Genomic DNA, 21001 nt, shown 5'->3' on the forward strand with positions numbered 1-21001 from the left:
GTCCTGAAGCTCGATCGTTGGCAAATCTCCTTCCATAGAAGAGCACTTGGGGTCTGAGCATTGGTAGTGGGATCCAACAGGTGTAGCAGATTTGTGGCATGTGGCACACAAAAAATACTCACCAGCATGGGCCAGAGCCCAGCCAAGTGACAGTCACCGTTCAAAAGAAATGCTTATTCCACATAGAGAGTAGGAAATAGCATAAGAAAGTGAAGAGAAATAGAAAACAAGTCCATTGAAATAAACACTAACAACAAAAACAAATTACAAATGCTGCTGCAACTATTTCCTGAGTTGAAACAATGAATAAAATAAATAGGCTTCAGATTAGAAGTAGCGAGTACTTAGAATAGCAAGAGAAATAGGATCATAAGAAATAATCCTGGAATTAAAACCATGTGATGTCTTTATTATAATATCAAGAGAAATAGGTTGATGGGGCTTAGGATTCTAACATATATATATTTATGAAGCGATCGTAAGATTACCTCGGGTGAAGAATAACTTATTCTGCACCCTGGGTGATGAATAGTAACACTATTTCACAAATATAACAAAAACTATGGGTTCATATGCAATTTTTTCATGTAACTTGCTTTGAAATATCTTAGATATATTATATAAACATATTTAAAATAATAAAATTGTATATATAGTACCACATGGTAGTATATGAGATATGTGGGGTAACTACCACCGGGTGGTAGGATGGATTTTCCCTATATATATATATATATATATATAAAATTTTCTGTACTCCTGGGAGTATGTACTCCCACGTTCAATATACCTCATAATCAAATGTTTTGTACCTCTTTTTCATTCTCAATATACCGTATTACTTATTCTAAGATAGCTCAATACAAATTTTATGAAAGAATATCATCAAGGCTCATAGTTTACGTAATATACCATTTGTACGTATAAAATAACAATTTATGTGCGTACAAAATAAAATACATGCACCCAAATGGAATTTTTTTACAAAACTCACTTTTAGGTATCTAGTAATAATTAATAAGGTATATTAAAAATAATAATGAGGTATAGTGGTATCAACTATGTGGTATATGAAGAGCGGGAGTATATACTCCTAGGAGTACACAAGCATTATCATATATATATATATATATATATATATATATATATATATTTAATACGACTATATGTGTCCTGGACATATGGTCTGCACATGAAAGAAAAATCAGGAAAAAGAGAACTCTCTTTGCCTAGTCGTCGACACTCATGACCAACACTATGCGACGATGGGACAAGGCGTGACTGGCTAGTAATTGGTGATCTGGGCGTCGTACATGCTTCCCCACCTCATGGCTGACCTCCTCCCATCTCAGAGCAAATAACACTGTTACCTAGGCAGTGGCAGACTACCTTTTTAACATAGCTAGATCTTGGTCCTTTGAGATATCCATTCTACTGAACATGTGGTTTGAGAAATGGTTTTCTAAATATAAAGGAGGCATATCTTTGTTAGACAAGAAAGGAAACAATCTGAATAATAATAGGTGGTATAACATAGTCTTCATGAACAGAAACGGCAAAGCCAATAACTACCTTTTGATAATGACCATACCTCATGAAACTCGAAAGCGCTGTCTGGCAATAAAAAGATCACCGCAAGCCATCTGTTACATCCCTAGTCTGGTAATCACCTAGGCTAGTTATTCTTTGTTGTATCATGTTTAAATTTCTTTTAAACTTGAAATGGGGATTGAGTAAACCCTAGCATCAAATTAAATCTAATAGGTTCAAATAAAAATATATCAATGAACACAAAATGCCCTTCAGAAAAGTTCATGATTTTTGATAAAGGTGAAAACCTCTGCCAAAAATGATGCACATATTTCTAGGTCATTTTTGGATTTTTGAATTAACACAAAAGTATTTGAATTGGAGCCATTTAAATGCTATATATATTATCATACATGGCACTACTCTCTGAACCTGCATGTGAACCAACATCAAATCGGTAAGACCAATATTTCAGATGGGGGGGTGTGCAATGGAGAAAATTCTGAAACATGAGCATCTGGTCTTGCTACCTACTCTCATTCTGAAAATCAAGACAGTGGAATGTAATCTATTCCCTCCGTCTCAAAATATAAGACATTTTTTGATGCTATCATAGTGCCAAAAAACGTCTAACATTTTGGGACGGAGGGAGTATTTCAGTATGAAGAAACCAAGGCTTAAGGCTCTCAACATAGGTAACAATTGACATGCCACAATAGCCAAAACATTCTGACTGGAACCAATAAGAGAACCCCACCTCAAGTCAAAGATCTTAAATATAGACATCCTTTTTTAGTGATGGCTACCAGCTGCAAAATGAGTGAGGCAAGAAGAATGCACGAGAAAACTCACCACACCAAAAGGGCGACACCACTGGCGTTAATCTGGGCCCGGTGGATGCCGAGGGGTGATCCTGTAGTCGTCTATGGTGTGCTTGTTGGTGCTGCTGATTTGAGGAAGAGATAACGATGCGCAGCACCAGCCGCCGCCGCTCTGTTCCGTTCGCCGCCACCGCCGGCGACGCCACATGGCTCGAGGCCCTATCACGGTCGCAGGGGAGGAGACGAGGACAGACACCGGAGAGGTGAGTGGATGACGGCGACGGCGGCTGGCCTCCGTACCAGGCTCGCAGGGGAGGGCGTGGAGGAAAGGAGGTGGAGCGGCAATGACGACGGTGGCGATGTGGCAGGGAGACGAGGCAGCTGCTACGCGAGGAGGGATGGGAAAGGGGGGAGGGGAGAGGCGCTGCGCTAGGTTTTTACCACCCACCCCGCACATCCCATTCTTCGCGTACCAAGAGCCGAAAAAACCCATCTTATTTTCTGGAGACCACGTATAAGGAGCCCACCCGTCATCAGCCCCTGGATGCTGCACATGCATCGTCGAAGGATTTGAAATTTTAACGGCGTAGGGATTGTCAGGCACTTAAACCGTTCAATAGTGAAAATACCGAACGGTTCAATTCATCCCATCGCGTGAAGGCCTCCAGAATGGCGGGTAGTCCAACAACCTTTCTAGTTAGATAGGAGGCCTTGATCCCACTAGGGGAGATAAGACGAGCAAAGCTCTCTCAGTTATAGTTAAAAGGCACTAGTTATGAACACCCTGCAGGATTGCCTCAAGCCTGGTTGCTACAGATGAGAGAATCGAGATAGACCTATAGGTGTGCGCGCGGGTGGGGGGGGGGTCTGCCTAATGTAGCAACGGTGAGTAACAACCTATGTTCTGATGCTTGCGAGGTCAAGGGACCGAAGTGATAAATGAAATCAGTGTTGGGTGTTGGGTGGAGATAACCGAAGACACGGGGATGAATATGTATCCATTTACTTCCTTGGAGCGAAGCTAGTCACTGTTGGAGAGGTGGGAAACCACAAAACCTTCCTACACCACGAGGCTGATGTCCAACCACTCGCGGTAGACCTTGAGACGGCCTCCAAACCTTTACAAACAATGGGGTAATTCACAACCTCACCGGTGCTCCTACCGCCTAGGAATCTCCAACCTCTTAAGAGTAACAAGATCAAAAGGGAATGTGTCAGGACCCTGCCTGAAGATAACAACAGCGGCAGCTTCTTCAGTTAACTCGGCGTAACGCTTCGTGAGGATGATTCAAACTGGACCAACCGATCGCCATCCAGTGCACCCCAACCCTCGTACCGCTTCGCGCACTGGCGGGATGATCTGGAGCGTGGATTGTTGATCGGACGGTGGCCGCTACTTCAGCTGTCACTGTTACCTTTCCGGCAACTCCACTTACTCTGTTATTTCCTCTGTTTACTTTTACTCATGTAATGGCTATAAAGCCAGGATCGAGAGGCTGGGAGAGGCATCGAGTAATTGTATTAGGGTTTCCCCCTAGCCGCCGTGTTCCGTCTGGCAAATCTGTTCCTCTTGCTGTAAGAAACCCTAAGTTAATACCACCCAATTTCACCCCCCTGTTCTTGATGTTTTCTGAAATTGCGAGTAGCTAGAGTCCCCCCATAGCTCGGGCCTTACAATTTGGTATTCAGAGCCGACGGTTCTTGGCGGAGTGAGAGATCTGGTAAAGGGTTGGGGCCATCCTCCTTCCTTTGTCAACCCAGATCGGCGGCGGCGGAGAAGTTCTGGTGGCGCAGGCGGAGGTAGACAGCTCGGGTGTTAGAGGCTGCGGGGTAGTGGTTGCTGAAGAACACTTCTTCGGTCTAAAATCCCACCCACCCTTCCCTCTTGAACACCATCGGCGGCGGGAACGACGGCGTCAAGCTCGGGTTGCAGCTTCTGCTGTGGTAAAATTCCTCGCTTGGCCCCGTTGTTCGTTTTCTGATCTGTCGGGTCTCAAAGTGCTCTGCTTTGAGTAAAACCGGACGGATCCGATGGGAGCACCACCAGAATCATCGACCACGACAGACTTGGAGATGCAGTCCCTCAAGTTGGACGTCAAGCTGCTGCAGCAGAATAGAGAACAAGATCGGCAAGATTTCCAAGAGTTTCAAGTCACAGTCAATAAGAACTTCAATGATGTTCAGAAAACCTTGCTAGAAATGCAGTCTTCTCTGACTCACTTGATCACTGCTTTACACCCACGAGATCCAGGTCCAACAACTCCTTTGGGAGCACAGGGCAGTGTCCACCAAGTTACACCTCAAGCACAAGTAAGGAATGCACCAGAGGCATTCAATACCCCTCCTACAGCTGGTTCTGGAGTGCTACATGATGTCGAAACAGGCAAGGAACTTCACCTGGATGGCACTGTTAAACAGCCTTACAGACATCCCCATTTTGGACAGATTAAGCAGCCGGCTCAACCTCCTGTGGAAAAACAAGGGCAACCACAAGTGACCCTTCCTGACCAACAACAGCAACTTGAGCAAGTGGAAGTTCAGGTGGAAGGCCAGAGAAGACCTGGTAGAGATCCACTGTTAACTGACAGAAGAAACCCAACTCTAGTCAAGCCTGCTAAAATGAACATGCCTGAATTTGAAGGAGATAACACAGACTCCTGGATTCAAACCATGGACCTTTACTTTGATGCTGCTAGAACCCCACCTGAAACCAAAACTGAGATAGCAGTCACTTACTTGAAAGGACCCGCCATTGAATGGTGGAGAGGAACTGGTTATATTGCAGCAACTATGCCCTGGTACAGGTTCTGTAGACACCTAGGGGACAGGTTCTCTGAATCTTCTGTTTGTGATAATGTCAGGAGTTTTCATGCTCTCACACAGACAGGATCTGTTAAGGAATATGTACTCCAGTTTGAGCAACTGATGAACTTGATGAGAAGAGATAATCCTGCCCTACCTGACTCTTACTACATGAACAGTTTCATTTCTGGTTTGCATGATAGCATACAACATCTCATCCAATGCCATGAACCTCAAACATTACAAAAGGCTATTTGGTTAGCTAGAAGATTGGAGCAAACTCAACCTCCCCGAAGACAAGCAGCACCAAACCAACCCCTTCCTGTCAGGAGACAAGTGCAGTTCATTCCTAACAGACCTCAGAATATTACCCCATCCGCTGTTATTGAACAAGCTAGATTAAAGGGAGTCTGCTATAAATGCAATGAAAAGTGGTTCCCTGGACATAGGAAGTATGCAAAATGTCCCAACAGGCCCAAGTTCAAGCTCTACAAGGCCAAGTTCCTGAAGATGCTGAAATAATATATTTCACTGATTTTGAAGAAGAATTGAAAGAGATTGCTGCTGAACTGCCTGACCAGAACTTACAAATTTCTATGCATGCCCTGATGGGATTGAGCCTGAAAAAGTACACATTTACTGTCAAAGTCAACATCAATAACTGCACTGCCCTTGCTCTTATTGATAGTGGTAGTACAGCCACTTTTATATCTCCCAAGATTGCCGAAAAAGCACAATGTACACTGTTACCAACTAAGAAACTCAAGGTGACAGTAGCTAATGGGGGATACTTGTCTACTGACCAAATAGTCAAAGACTGTTCTTATACTATTCAAGGTCATGAACTCAAGTCTGACTGTAGAGTGCTGAAGTTGTTGGGTTATGACATGATTTTAGGAGCTGACTGGCTTTGCCAAGTCAGTCCTATCTGGATGGATTATGAAGAAATGTTCATGGAAATTAAACTGCATGATGGAACTAGAGCTCACATAGTGGATGAAACTATATCTTCTGATCTGGAAATTCAAGATACCTCCTCTGTACATAACCTGATGGAAGATGCCGTAGGAGGAGCATTCTTATTGATCAGACCAGTGGTGGAAAAAGAAGAGGTAGCAACTACAGCTCCACCCCCTAAGGTGCAGCAAGTCATCACTGAACATAAAGATGTTTTCAGTGCACGTGTGGGACTGCCCCCCAAAAGAGACCGTGATCACAAAATTCCCTTGGAACCTGATGCAAAAATTGTCAATATCAGACCTTATAGGTTACCACATCACCAGAAAGATATTATGGAAGGGCTCATCAAAAGAATGGTTGATGACAACATTATCAGAGACAGTACCAGCCCCTACTCCCCTGCACTGCTAGTAAAGAAGAAAGATGCAAGCTGGAGACTATGCAATGATTTCAGGAAAGTGAACTCCCAAACTGTTAAAAATAAGTACCCCTTGCCAATAATTGAGGACCTCATTGATGAACTTTCTGGTGCTACAATCTTCTCCAAGATAGATCTCACCAGTGGGTATCACCAGATCAGAATGTCAGAAGAAGATATCCACAAAACTGCATTTGCTACTCACATGGGCCATTATGAATATCTAGTGATGCCCTTTGGATTGACCAATGCACCTGCAACTTTTCAACTCTTGATGAACACAATTCTAGCTCCTTATCTGAGAGTTTTTGTTCTGGTTTTCTTCGATGACATCCTCATTTTTAGCAAAACGGAGGAGGAACATTGTGAGCATTTGAAGATAGTGTTTGAAACACTGAAAAAACACAAGCTGGTAGCAAATGAGAAGAAGTGTATTTTTGGACAGCCACAAGTGGAATACTTGGGCCACATTATTAGCAAAGATGGTGTAGCTACAGATCCTGCTAAGATCTCCTCTGTGGTTAACTGGCCCACTCCTACTTCTGTCACCGAACTCAGGAGTTTCCTTGGCCTCACAGGTTACTACAGAAGATTTGTCAAAAACTATGGCTACATCTGTAAACCCTTATTTCAAGCTTTGAAAAAAGAGGGCTTCATTTGGGGAGAAGAACAGCAGAATGCTTTTAACATACTAAAGCACAGGATGACTGAAACCCCTGTCCTTGCGCTTCCTGATTTCTCTCAGCCATTTATACTGGAAACTGACGCTTGCAATTATGGAATTGGAGCAGTGCTAATGCAGAAAGGACAGCCATTAGCTTACTTCAGTAAAACACTTGGCCCTAGAGCTCAAACCTTGTCCACTTATGACAAGGAAGCTATTGCAATCATGGAAGCACTGAAGAAGTGGAAGCATTACTTTGCAGCTTCCTCTCTGATAATCAGAACTGATCAGGAAAGTTTAAAGTACATTCAAGATCAGAAGTTAACAGAAGGAATACAACATAAACTGCTGGTCAGACTTCTTGGCTACAATTACAAGGTGGAATACAAAAAGGGCAAAACAAACAAAGTGGCAGATGCTCTTTCCAGAGTCAAATTACAAATTCAGGCACTCACGGGCACTGTTGTTCACCCTGCCTGGGTCACTGAGGTTATTGCCAGTTACACTCAAGATGACACATGCAAAGAGTTGTTAACTAAGCTAGCTGTAGCCCCTGACAGTACACCTAACTACAAGTTACATCAAGGGCTTCTAAGATACAAAAACAGAGTAGTGGTTGGCCAAGATGATAAGCTCAGAACTAGTATACTAACAGCCTTCCACAACAGTGAATTGGGTGGCCACTCAGGACAGAGAGCTACCTACAACAGGCTGAAATTATTGTTTTATTGGCCTGGTATGAAAAAGAGTGTTCAACACTTTATTCAGCAGTGTCCTGTCTGCCAAATCAACAAACCTGAACATTGCAAATATCCTGGAATGCTTCAACCTCTTCCAACACCAGTGTTTGCTTGGACACACATTTCCATGGATTTTGTAGAGGGTTTACCAACTTCCAACAACAAAGATCTCATCCTAGTTGTAGTAGACAGATTTACTAAATACGGTCACTTCATCCCTATGAAACATCCAATCTCTGTCAGATCAGTAGCTACGGCTTTCATTGACAATGTTTTCAAGCTACATGGTCTTCCTTGTGTAATTGTCACTGACAGAGACAAAATCTTCACCAGTCATCTGTGGCAGGACCTCTTCAAAAGGTTGGGGATCAAGTTGCACTTGAGCACTTCCTACCACCCTCAGACTGATGGGCAGACAGAGAGAGTTAATCAGTGCCTGGAAAACTACCTGAGATGCATGGTTTTCAATCAGCCCAAGAAGTGGTGCTACTGGATTTCCCTGGCTGAATGGTGGTACAACACTTCTTTCCACACAGCTCTGCAAATGACCCCCTTTCAAGCAGTGTATGGCAGGAAACCAACAATGATTGCTGAATCTGCTTTATACCCTGCTATTCTTCCTGAAGATACTCAATTCTCCCTGTCACCGGAAGATACTGCTGCTATCATCAAAGAAAACTTACTGAAAGCCCAAGAAAGGATGAAATTCTTTGCTGATAGGAAACGATCAGAGAGAACCTTTGAAGTTGGTGATATGGTTTACCTTAAGATCCAACCATATAGACATACTTCTTTGAGTATCCACAGGAACTTAAAACTTCATTCCAAATACTATGGCCCTTTCAGAGTAATGGCCAAAGTGGGAAGTGCTGCTTATAAAGTACTATTACCTGATGACTGCAAGTTACATGACACCTTTCATGTTAGTCAATTGAAGAAGCACTTGGGGCCTAATGCTGTTCCGAACCCTCAACTCCCACTACTTAATCCAGATGGGACAGTTCTGCTGGAACCAGAGACATTGTTGGACAGAAAGCTCGTTCCCCGCAAGCAAGGTGATATCTCTATCCCCGTTGTCCGCTGGCTCATCAAATGGAGGAATTTACCAGAAGAACAAGCTACCTGGGAGGACTCGGGTTTCATCCAAAAGGTGTTTCCAGCTTTCCATCCTTGAGGGCAAGTCTGGTCTCACTCCGGGGGATTGTCAGGACCCTGCCTGAAGATAACAACAGCGGCAGCTTCTTCAGTTAACTCGGCGTAACGCTTCGTGAGGATGATTCAAACTGGACCAACCGATCGCCATTCAGTGCACCCCAACCCTCGTACCGCTTCGCACACTGGCGGGATGATCTGGAGCGTGGATTGTTGATCGGACGGTGGCCGCTACTTCAGCTGTCACTGTTACCTTTCCGGCAACTCCACTTACTCTGTTATTTCCTCTGTTTACTTTTACTCATGTAATGGCTATAAAGCCAGGATCGAGAGGCTGGGAGAGGCATCGAGTAATTGTATTAGGGTTTCCCCCTAGCCGCCGTGTTCCGGCTGGCAAATCTGTTCCTCTTGCTGTAAGAAACCCTAAGTTAATACCACCCAATTTCACCCCCCTGTTCTTGATGTTTTCTGAAATTGCGAGTAGCTAGAGTCCCCCCATAGCTCGGGCCTTACAGAATGCTTGGAACTTGCTCAAATCAAGAAATTGGTTGGTCAAGAAAGAGTGGAAAAACAGATCTTGGCTATTTCTAGCTCCTCAAATCTCTCAAGGGTTCGAAGAATACCGGAAACGCTCGGAACTTGCTCATCAAGAAACCATTTGGTCAAGAAAAAGAGGAAAAACAGATCTTGACTGTTTGTAGCTCCTGACTCAAATCCCTCACAAACCTCTCAAGGGTTCTAAGAATTAGGGCTGGGAGAGAGTGGGGAGTGTTCTTCTCAGATCTGGAATATTTGGAATGAAGTGGTCAACCCTCTTCCGAAAGGGCAGGTGGCTTATATAGTGGGGATGGAGAAACTAGCTGTTTGTGCAGAAATTCTGCAGTTGGATAATCCAATCTGAAAGTGCCCTGACAGTCTGACTGGCAATACGCAACACACCATCTTTAGCCCACATAGAGATTTCTACGCTTCCCGTCTAAGTCTGTTAGATCTCATCAAGTTCTTCTAACCCGTTAAGTACCGCCCCCCACCCCCTGATATTCTAATTGATCTTTTGTACTTCTCCACATATACAAAAAAGAACAAGGCAGGAAATGAAACTTTTACCCACCTTGGGAGGCTTGAACTTGGGTCTATCATGAACTTTTTTTCTTCTGTGTTCTACATCCCCTTGCAACCTGACATGACATTCCAGCGACTACAAATCTACGTCCTAGCTCTTGTGCTACTGTTAGGACGGACGAAAATCCCTAAATACAGTGGGTTGTATGGCTTGGTCCACAGCGAGCAAGTCAGTCGGGCTGTCCAGCATGAGTCTTAGCATGCCAGCCAGGTGACGAATTTCACACTCGTTTGGGCCCCAGCGTTTTCAAATTGGGCGCCATGGGTTAGATTACATCAATGGAAGACGTGTACCAAGATCTGGATGAATTCCGGCTATGTTAAGTGGATGCTACCTAGGTTGCTGATGCTCTCTTTACAATATTAATTCCTAATGCAACAGGTTATATGTTCTGCCATTCCATGCTAATGCTATTCTCTTTGTGAAGGGCTAATAACTGATTCATTCAAAAGCTAACTTTGTTTGATCTAAGAAATTGTCTTGCTGGATTATTGTTCTTTTGGCTTAATTGCTTGCTGAAAGTTGATATTTTTCTTGTTGTTTGGCGTTGTTGATATTGTCTCATTTATCCAAATTTCGAAGGTGAACTTAAGCTGCAGTATTTTAAAATATTGATATTATCTCCATATGGTTAATGGTCAAGAAGAAACTCTCCAGTTTAAAAAGGATGGAAAGAAATTTGCATTTCCCTTCCCATCATTACTCCTTTATCTGTCGACCAAAATAGCTCAAGGGTTCTTTCCTGAGCACATGAACTATGATACTGAGCCTTGTTAACTACTACCTCTGTTCCATAATTCTTGTCGTGGTTTTAGTTCAAACTAAAACCACAACAAGAATTATGGAATGGAGTAGTATTTTTTGTTTGCACTATGTTGTAGCACCATTATCCGTTTGTTCTGCAATGGTGACATGTTTTTTTTCTCAACTACATTATCAATGCTACCAGGAAATGGAGGCAACTTGTTATGTCACTGTGGATGATAATCATTATGCTTATTTTGATCAAATGGACAAGCTAAGTAACTATGGGGCTCACAACAATGAGACTCTGTCAAGTCTGCTTTGGGCCTTCTTCCATTATTGGGCGTACCAGCATGATTACACACAAGATGTTATATCAATTCGTACGGGAAAGATCATTAGGTAATGTTGCATACTTGCTCAACCACCCTTTCATTCCCACATTTATCGGTGCTGAGCTTTTGTTCCCTCCCTGGTCCCTTTCTGGATCTCATGATGCCGAACTGTGTTCAGCAGCATTTATTTTTGTTCACATTTGGTATGGTATTCCCTTCGTTGCAAAATGTACAGGTAGGACGTATTATTGTTGATTAGGACAAGGCTTTGACCAAAAACATTTAATATGTTGTTATGTGATACAAAATCATCGTAAGTACTTCTGAATGCAAATTTAATGGCTTCAATTCTATGTGAAATAAATTACGTACTACAGTAATTGTTGGTCAAAGCATTGTTTTAACCAATCAAAATGCGCCCTGCATCTTGCAAGAGGGATTACCTTCTCTTGTCAAACCAACTAGTGAATCATGAAAGAGTTGAACATGCAATCAATGAAGCGAAGAAGCTTGTGTTTTTCCTTATTCCATAGTGGAACATGAAGTAGTTTGAGAAATTGTTTATCTTCATACATGTGGCACTTTCAGTAAGCACATGAAGGACTGGACAAGACGTGTCGGAAATGACAGGCATCTCATTTGTATTGAGGACCCTTTCGAGACCTCCCATGATCTTGGCCGTGTCGTCGACAAGTTCAGTATCAAGATCCTCCGAGAGGAATTTGAGCGAGCCGCCAATATATTGCAGTATGATCCAAACCCAAGTGTGAAGCTCTTTGAGCCGTATGTGCCCCCTCCTCCATCTGGGACCCTTGACGAGGAAGGGATTCTTAGTACCGCGGGAGCTATAATATGATGATACTACAAACCTGTATCATGGAACCCCTTTGTTTACATGTTTGTTATGGCTTACCTCAGTTGTGCATAGCTGTACAATAGATGCTTAGTTGTAAAGTAACTAGATGTGATGGTAGGAGTATGTACCTGCTATATAAGGGTGTCTAGCTATTATCATCAGATCCAGAGTCTTGATTAATTGTTTCGCGTGTACAAGGCGATGTTTGGACCCGACGACTGAATAGATTAGTAAAATAAGTCTGCTGCTAAGGAGAGGAACCTTAAGCTGTGTATGTACCTTTCAACCACCGTTAGGTCTTTCCATGACATAATAGTATGCCTTTTTCTTTTCTAATTTTAGGACATCAAACCATGATTATTTTTATTTAACGTGCTAACCTGACAATTGTGCAACTTGTGCGTGTGTGAGCTCTAGTAATTGGTTCAGTATGTGTAGTAGCAGGGGCTATGTGTGTAAGGTTGGTCGTAATGGTAGTATCATAAATAGTATTATGCATGCCAACTAAGCAATTTTGATGAGGTGTCATAGTATTAAATGAAGAAAGAGAAATTTTGATGAGGTGTCATAGTATTAAATGAAGAAAGAGATGGTGGAGTATCATATCATGATACCGTATCATAATAAATGTTATGCTATTTTATGTCATGCATGGCAATAAATAGAGTACTACATGATACTAATATATGATACTATGCATTAGGGAGGTAGTATCATACATTAGTATCATATACATGATACTACTATATGATACTCCCCATTACAACTAGCCTAACTGTGATAGGGATGTCCTCATCCTCCCTTTTGAATTGAAGTCGTTCTCGATGGAAACTCATCTCCCTCACCCTAATAAGACTTTAAATCTACCCAATAAAGCTTCAAATCTGCAGTGTTAAATGTGGGACTAATCTTAAAATCTGCAGGCAGCTTATGTTTTTATGCATTATCATTTATTTTCTCTAACACCTGAAAACAACGACCATCAGCACGTGGCATAAGCTTAGATTTGCGTAAATCAAGAAACCTATCTTTCAGTAAATGTAACCAAGCAAGATCTCTTGTCCTATCTTTCAGTAAATGTAACCAAGCAAGATCTCTTGGTTCAAACACAATATGTCTTCTAGCCTTATCCCCAGCAAGTTTGTATGTAGCATTCATGCGCTCAATCTTTTCTTAGTTAGGCATATCTTAATAGTAGAATGTATCGAACGATTATAAGAAAATTCAATATGAGGTAAGCATTCTTCCCATATTTTTAAGTTATTCTTTAAAACTGTCATAAGCATAATAGATAATGTTCTATTGACTACTTTAATTTGTCCATCAGTTTGGGGGTGACAGGTGGTACTAAAAACTAGTTTAGTTCCCAATTTAGCCCATAAGCATATTAAAAATGACTAAGAAATTTAATACCACGATATGAAACAATAGTATTTGGCATACCAGACAAGTGAATAATTTCATGAAAGAACAAATTAGCAACATTGGCACCATCATCGCTTTTTATGACATGGTATAAAGTGTGACATTTTAGAAAATATGTCCTCTCCTTTGTTCGAGGTAATCCTAAAATAAGTTCATGGATATGTCCTCCCACGAAACACTAGGTACTGACAAAGGCATATATAAACCATGAGGATAAAGTCGTGACTTAGTGACGGCGTAAAATACTGTCAGATCCCTCAGTAGGGTTCATGACGAGGTTGGAAGTACATGGATGGAGTCTGCACACATAGGTTACCCAGGTTCGGGCCTCCGAAGAGTAATGCCCTACATCCCACTTCTTGTTATTCATGATGGAGGGATACCTCGTGCAGAGGATTATGATGGTGTATGAGATTGCTACCGAGAGTTTGTTTATATGAGATTAGATGGCCTAGAGGGTTCCCTAACCTCTCTTTATATGTTCCACACCGATATAATAGTGACCTCTTTGAAGAGAGATTTCTGCATGCCGCTTTGCCCAAGTCAAACATTGTTTGAAGATCAAGAGTTGTGTTCCAATTGATAGCCACAATTTCCTAGCATCTTCGTGCAAACGAGCACTCATATAAGAGATGTTTGTTAGTCTCCAGCTCAGTGGAATTGCATAATAGACATGCATGATCATCTCCTATGTTAAAATGTCTTCTAAGTAGCATGTCTCGAGTGTTCACACGATCCAGAAGCATGAGCCACGCAAAAAACTTATGTCTCATGATGCATTTTGACTTCCATAATTCTGTGATATACCATGTCACACTTGCATTTCTGAATAGGAATTTGTAGAACTTACGTGGTTTGTATTGCACATCTCCCCAACTCAAGATCCATTCATCTATCTCCATGTGATCCAGCGTCATGATATTGGTTACTGATAGTATATCCTCCATTTCCTCTCTCGCCTCGAGTGATAGTGGCAGCTGGAAAAGGGTGCTGGGTTGGGGTCCGAATGGAATTGAGCCAATGACAGGTCTTCATTTTGTACATAGGAGAAAAGCCGGTTGTGAGATTCCATGAGTACTCTGTCCCCATGCCATGAATCCTTCCAGAATCGGATAGTATCCTGATGCGGAGCATCCTATGGACATCACCATGTCAAGAGTCCGTTTGGCAAGTGACACGTGTGACATCTACTTCATGCATACAAAGGTGAATCATCTTCTTTACACGTGTCCACTTGTACCCTTCGAGGATGGTATACTACTTGACCCCTCTCTCGTGTGCATACATAGGTGTGAGTGGAGCTACACATTCATCGAGGAGGAGTCCAAGCACAGGAGAACAACTACACCATCCAAGTTGGAAGCCTGGAAGCGGAGAAGGAACCGTCAAAGAAGAAGGCAGAGGTTCCCAGGCGACCCCATGCGCACGGGCCTCCCCAACCCCGTGCCCACAGGCCTCCCAGCCTGCGCGGTCCTGAAGACCCCGTGCGCACGGGCGTGTACCGTGCCCATGGGACCCTGTGCGCACGGGCTAATGCGTTAGGTCTCTGGAGACCCCGTGCGCACGGGCTCCACTTACCCCGTGCACACGAGGCCCTGTGTAGCTGCGGGCTTTGGCCCATGTATGCCCATTATGTTCCTACTTACCCCTTCATGTCTTGGACCTATATATACTCCTCCTCCTCCATTTAGACTAAGATAAGAATATATCTAGACATTAGAGCTTAGCTCATGTACCTCCCCTAGTGGGATTCCTCCTCTTGAGAGAGAGACACTCCATTTGAGTTTCAGGCCTCCTTTGGAGAAGATCCCTAGGGATTACAGACCTCCTTGTGGGAAGAATCTATCTAGATCATCAAGACCTCACCTCCTTTGGATTTGACATGAACTCTACCTTGTATCTTTCCTTTTGTTGTTCTTGTACCTTTGTGGATCTTGTGTGGATGTGAGTCTAGTGGATGTGTGATTTGGGCTTGTTCTTGAGTGTTTCTCTTGTGATTCCCCTTTGTGTTCATCTTGTTCTTTGGTATTTCCTCTCCAATTCGTGAAAGATCTCCATATAGGGTTCCACCCTACAACATCTTGGTATCATGAGCCATGGTTTCTCACGAAATTGGAGCCCTCCTCCTAGTTTTCTAGCCTAATTTTGCTTGTTCTTGCCCAATTTCGAAAATCCCCACAAAAAGAGCCATACCATTTTTTTGTGATTCGATGTTTCCTGTGAGTTTTTGTTGATTTCAATCCGTGGATCTGGTGTATAGCAAGTAGATCCACCTCCAACTGCGTCCCCATACCCCAATTTTTCTCCCCCTCCCCTCAAATTTGACCTAGAAATCGCAAAATTTCCGCCACCCCCGTGCCCACGGGCCCCAGACCCCGTGCGCACGCCCCCTGCGAAGTCCCTGAAAACCCTGTGTCCACGGCCTTGTACCGTGCGCACAAGACCACGTGTCACGTCCCCTAGACCCCGTGTGCACGGCCCTCCTAGAATCAGCCGCGTCCACTTCATGTTTTCGGTCATAACTTCCACTCCCGAACCCCGATTTGGGTGTTTTTTGGCTCGTTGAAAAGCTAGCGACATGCCCAAGCTGCTCATCTTGGTTTTGCCACCATTTGAATCCATCAAATTTTATCCATTCTTGCATCTTTTGCATAGGCCCTCTGCCATAACTTCCGTATCACCGCATAAAACTTCAGCAAACTAACCCATTTTGGCTCCTTTGGTATTTGTGGTTGGTTGAGTTGTGATTTGAGTCTCTTAAGGTGTTTCAGCTACTTAGGGATGGTTACATCTTCATCCACCATCGGACACTTGTATCGTTCCATCGACTTCATCCACCACGACATTCCGCATCAATGACGACCATCCATCCTTTGAGACCATCTTCAACCGGAAGCAAGGCCGGTTACCCCCGACTTCGTGAAAGGTTAAGTGTGACGAAGGTACTCATTCCGTCATAAACTTTTCCTTCCTTTCCATTACATCTTGATAGCCCCACCATCTTTGCGAATACCTTCATACCTATTGAGACTAGCTATCCGTGTATTGCCAGGCTTCGCGAAAACTTGTGCACCATAGTGATACGATATCATATCGTTGCATCTTTGGATATATCATATAGTGCAATTGCTTCTCCCGTGCATATCTTGTTATACTTGTCTCATGTTTATGGTTGAGGCTCAATAAGCATAGTGGGAAGGAAGAGAAGAGCAAAAAAAGAGACAAAAAAAAGCTTTGAAGCAAGAAAAGAAAGATCATAAGCTTATAAGAAAAAGAGTGTTGAGCATGAAAAGAGATACTTGTGCATGAGGATACATGGAATAGGACACATTCTTGTTGCATACATATAGGTTGGTGCCAAGTGGTGAATCGTGCCCAAGTGTGCAATCAAGCTAGTGCTCTCCTAGTGTTTGTGCAACACGAGCTTAGTCTTCGTTAGGCAATTTTGTATTGCTCATCCCTATAGTTGCACAAGCCCCATTATCCCACCGTGTGTGTTTCTTTATTGCCCTCCTCTATATTTGTGATCACTTGTTTTGTATTTTGAGTCCTTTTGGATTTATCTCAACATTTACAATATCTTGGACTTCAAATTGCATGAATTTGTGCCACTTGTCCTAACCAAGCCACTCGATAAGCTTTACTTTGTAGGTGTGAGTGAATAAGTCCGGTACCAATTTCACTATTCTTTCATTTCACATTGAGTGACACATGATACATCCTCAACTTTGGGAAAAGGTAGCTTGGTATTGTTTATCTCATTCCCTACTCACCTTTGCTCGATCTTGTGATGAATAGGAAAAGCACATCATCTCCGGTCTACAACCACGATGACGAGTTCGACGCCATGAAGAACTTCATCGACGCCAAGATGGACAAGCACATGGAGGAGCTCAAGGCCCTCACCAAGAACCGCAAGCGGTCTTCCTCATCTTCGAGAAGACGCTCAAGTGCAACGACTGCCGAGCTACCATCTCCGGCAAGTACACACAAGCATCGACATCGACATGAAGAGTGACATACTGGACGAGAGTTGGCTTCTTTGCCAACCCCGTGCACACGGCCTTCTAAAGCCCGTGCGCACGGGCCATACTGTACAACACCATCTGCCCCAAGACTACGACTTATTCAACAACATTGGCATCTTCGCCTTCGGATGTACGACATCTTCGCCTACTCCACGAGCTCAAGTCCACTACCTCTACAAGCTACTTCGACTTCGACGATGACATTGAGATTACTTTCTTTGGGACTCATGACCTCGAAGAGTACCTTGAGTGGGAGCGCAAGATGGACGACTACCTCAAGCTACACCAAGTCCCCTCCGAAGATCAAGTGAAGTGCGCCACAAGTACCTTCCACGACTACGCTTTGACATGGTGGCTTCATAGACCTTCGACAAGCCTCACCATGACGTGGCCCACGATGAAGAAAGCGACGAGGCGAGAATTTGTGCCTTCCACCTACACGGAACATCTTCAACGCCAATTGGAGAACACCATACAAGGATCCAAGTCCCTCGATGAGTACTTCAAGAACATGAAGAAAGCCTTGCGACGAGCCGGTGTGGACGACCCCATTTGGATGAAGTTCTACTTCATGATGGGATTGAACAACGACATCTCCAAGACTATCTTCCTTGAGAACTACAAGTCCCTCGACGACAACTACTTTGGTGCTCTCAAGGCGGAGCAAGAACTCAAGAAGGCCAAGTCTACTCAACCCCAAGCACACTTCGCGACGACCACGCTCCAAGACGGCGAGCATGAGGCTAGTACCACCAAGATGTCCAAGCCCGATGAGCTCCAAGAGGACGTTCCCAAGTTCAATTTCACCGCCATCCCTCTTTGCGGCATTGATGATGCCGAGTCTACTACGACTCTTTTTCAAGACGGTGCGGCGGCAAGTACGACTACGGAGCAACTCAAGGACCATGATTTGGAGGCGAGCGACACGGTGATGAGCAAGGATGATGCTTCCATCTTTGGAGGCGATGATGTGCCATCTTCGGCCTTCATCCACGGCGAGAGTGATGGTGTGCCATCTTCGGCCTTCATCCACGATGAGAGTGATGATGTGCCATCTTCGGTCTTCATCCACGACGAGAGTGATGATGTGCCATCTTCGGCGTTCATCCACGGTGACGACTACGAGATGGTTGAGCATGGGATTTTCCCTTCGACCACGGCGACGTATGATGACTTGAGTGACTTTTGCCACCATATTGAGAGTGAGAGTGACTTCACCACTAGCCCCATATATGATGAGCTGACCCAATTCCCATGTGAGGAGAGCCACCACCATCACCACTTGAGTGATTTGAGCGACTCCACCATATGTGCGTTTGAGTGCACCTACCTTGAGGGAGTGAGTGAGCCACCACCACATAGAGGGAGTGAGGTAGTTGATAGGGCATGTGAGACCATTTCGATTTCTAACAACTTAACCTCTACCTCTATTGTGTCTTCTCATTTGGTGCTAGGTCCCATATATGATGACGCACCGATCCACGACGACTTCGTCCTTCCTTTGGACAAGACGATGGCCCTGGTGTACTATGATACACCCCCCACATGGTTCCATCACGACGACGTTGACCACGATTTGGTCCTTACCACCTCCCCTACACTACATGAGTGGAATGAGAAAGGTAACATAGGCGAAGGTGATGCTCTAGTCCCCCTAGTGGACATTCTTAACATTGATTGCTTACATGATGTTGATCCACATATTACCATGCTTCATGCTAGTATGATTTCCCCATGCGATGATTTACCCATTTATGATGAGTTTGATGATTGCCATGTGGAGTCTATTAATTGTGATACCACGTTACATAGGATTTCTTGTGATAATTCTCTTGGTCACATCATGTTTGATAATCCGCTTGACTTGTGATATGCTATGCATGAGATCACCCATATGTCATATTTGCAATCTCATCGTAGTGACTATGCATATGCCATTAAAATAAACCAATTTGCACATATGGCATAGATGACAAGCCCATGGTTATTGGCATTTGTTTTTCTTCTGATGATATTGATATGCTCCCTCTGCATCATTTATCTCATATGCCATGCCATGACCACCTAGCTTCGGACAGGCATTGTTTGCCATGCTATCAATTTTCTCCATATGATGTTCCCGCTATTGCTCATGAGGAGACCCCCATAGTTTCCGCATACATGTTAGGATATTTTGACCCATATTATGAATTGCATGATTCCCATGATTGTGTGCACGATATGCATCTCATGAATAAAAATGCTATTGTTGTGCCACAGACTTGCTATAATTTATGTCCCGATCATGTTGAACACAATAACTATCATTGCATGATGGATGACATATTTCTCTACCATGCCTCAAATTTCTTTGAGCGAAGTTTATCTTGTGCTAACTCTCACATGCACATACACATCATGATAGATGATGTGTACATTTACCATGCACACACTTTCTTTGGTTTGTGCCTTTTTTGTGTAGGTACCCATGCATACTTGTCAACCTCGCAATCCCATGAGTTGACGAAATGAGCTCTAGAGAGCAATGATGATTTGGGATCCCGTGGATTGTCCTTATCACCGCTCCCTTCGCGCAAAGACTTCGCATATCTCTTCTACATGGCCCTCACATGGTTATGGCTTATTGTCCATTATGTATCATTTGCCCATATTACCGTATTCACTTTGCATGCTATGCTCATTCCTATGCCTTTTCCATGCACTTGTGACCCATGCTTTGCATTACACACGGTGATTGATTCTAGTACGTGTATGTGTATTTGCAAGCTTGGTGGAGATATTGCTTCTTATTGCCATGTTTGCTTTGTGCCCAATACTGATGACCCACAAGTATAGGGGATCTATCGTAGTCCTTTTGATAAGTAAGAGTGTCGAACCCAACGAGGAGCAGAAGGAAATGATAAGCGGATTTCAGCAAGGTATTCTCTGCAAATACTGAAATAAGTGGTAATAGATAGTTTTGTGACAAGATAAATGGTAACGAGCAACAAGTAACAAAAGTAAATAAAGTGCAGCAAGATGGCCCAATTCTTTTGTAGCAAAGGACAAGCTGAAACAAACTCTTATAATAGGAAAAGCGCTCCCGAGGACACATGGGAATATCGTCAAGCTAGTTTTCATCACGTTCATATGATTCGCGTTCGGTACTTTGATAATTTGATATGTGGGTGGACCGGTGCTTGGGTGCTGTTCTTACTTGAACAAGCATCCCACTTATGATTAACCTCTATTGCAAGCATCCACAACTACAACAAAAGTATTAAGGTAAACCTAACCATAGCATGAAACATATGGATCCAAATCAGCCCCTTACGAAGCACCGCATAAACTAGGGTTTAAGCTTCTGTCACTCTAGCAACCCATCATCTACTTATTACTTCCCAGTGCCTTTCTCTAGGCCCAA

General features: G+C 43.4%; 1 protein-coding gene across 2 annotated transcripts in view; it reads left to right on the forward strand.

Moving 5' to 3' along the window:
- The window catches only part of LOC123044061 (uncharacterized), a 36504-nt gene extending 24023 nt beyond the window's left edge, over nt 1–12481 (forward strand). For both annotated transcript variants that reach the window (XM_044466693.1, XM_044466685.1), the window contains 2 exons: nt 11160–11356; nt 11878–12481. In XM_044466693.1, coding sequence (XP_044322628.1) covers nt 11160–11356; nt 11878–12145 — 465 coding nt within the window. In that variant the 3' untranslated portion in view covers nt 12146–12481. The remainder of the gene's footprint in view (nt 1–11159; nt 11357–11877) is intronic.
- The last annotated feature ends 8520 nt before the right edge of the window (nt 12482–21001 follow it).

This window comes from Triticum aestivum, chromosome 1A (assembly GCF_018294505.1).
Source record: "Triticum aestivum cultivar Chinese Spring chromosome 1A, IWGSC CS RefSeq v2.1, whole genome shotgun sequence".
Classification (NCBI taxonomy): Eukaryota; Viridiplantae; Streptophyta; class Magnoliopsida; order Poales; family Poaceae; genus Triticum; species Triticum aestivum.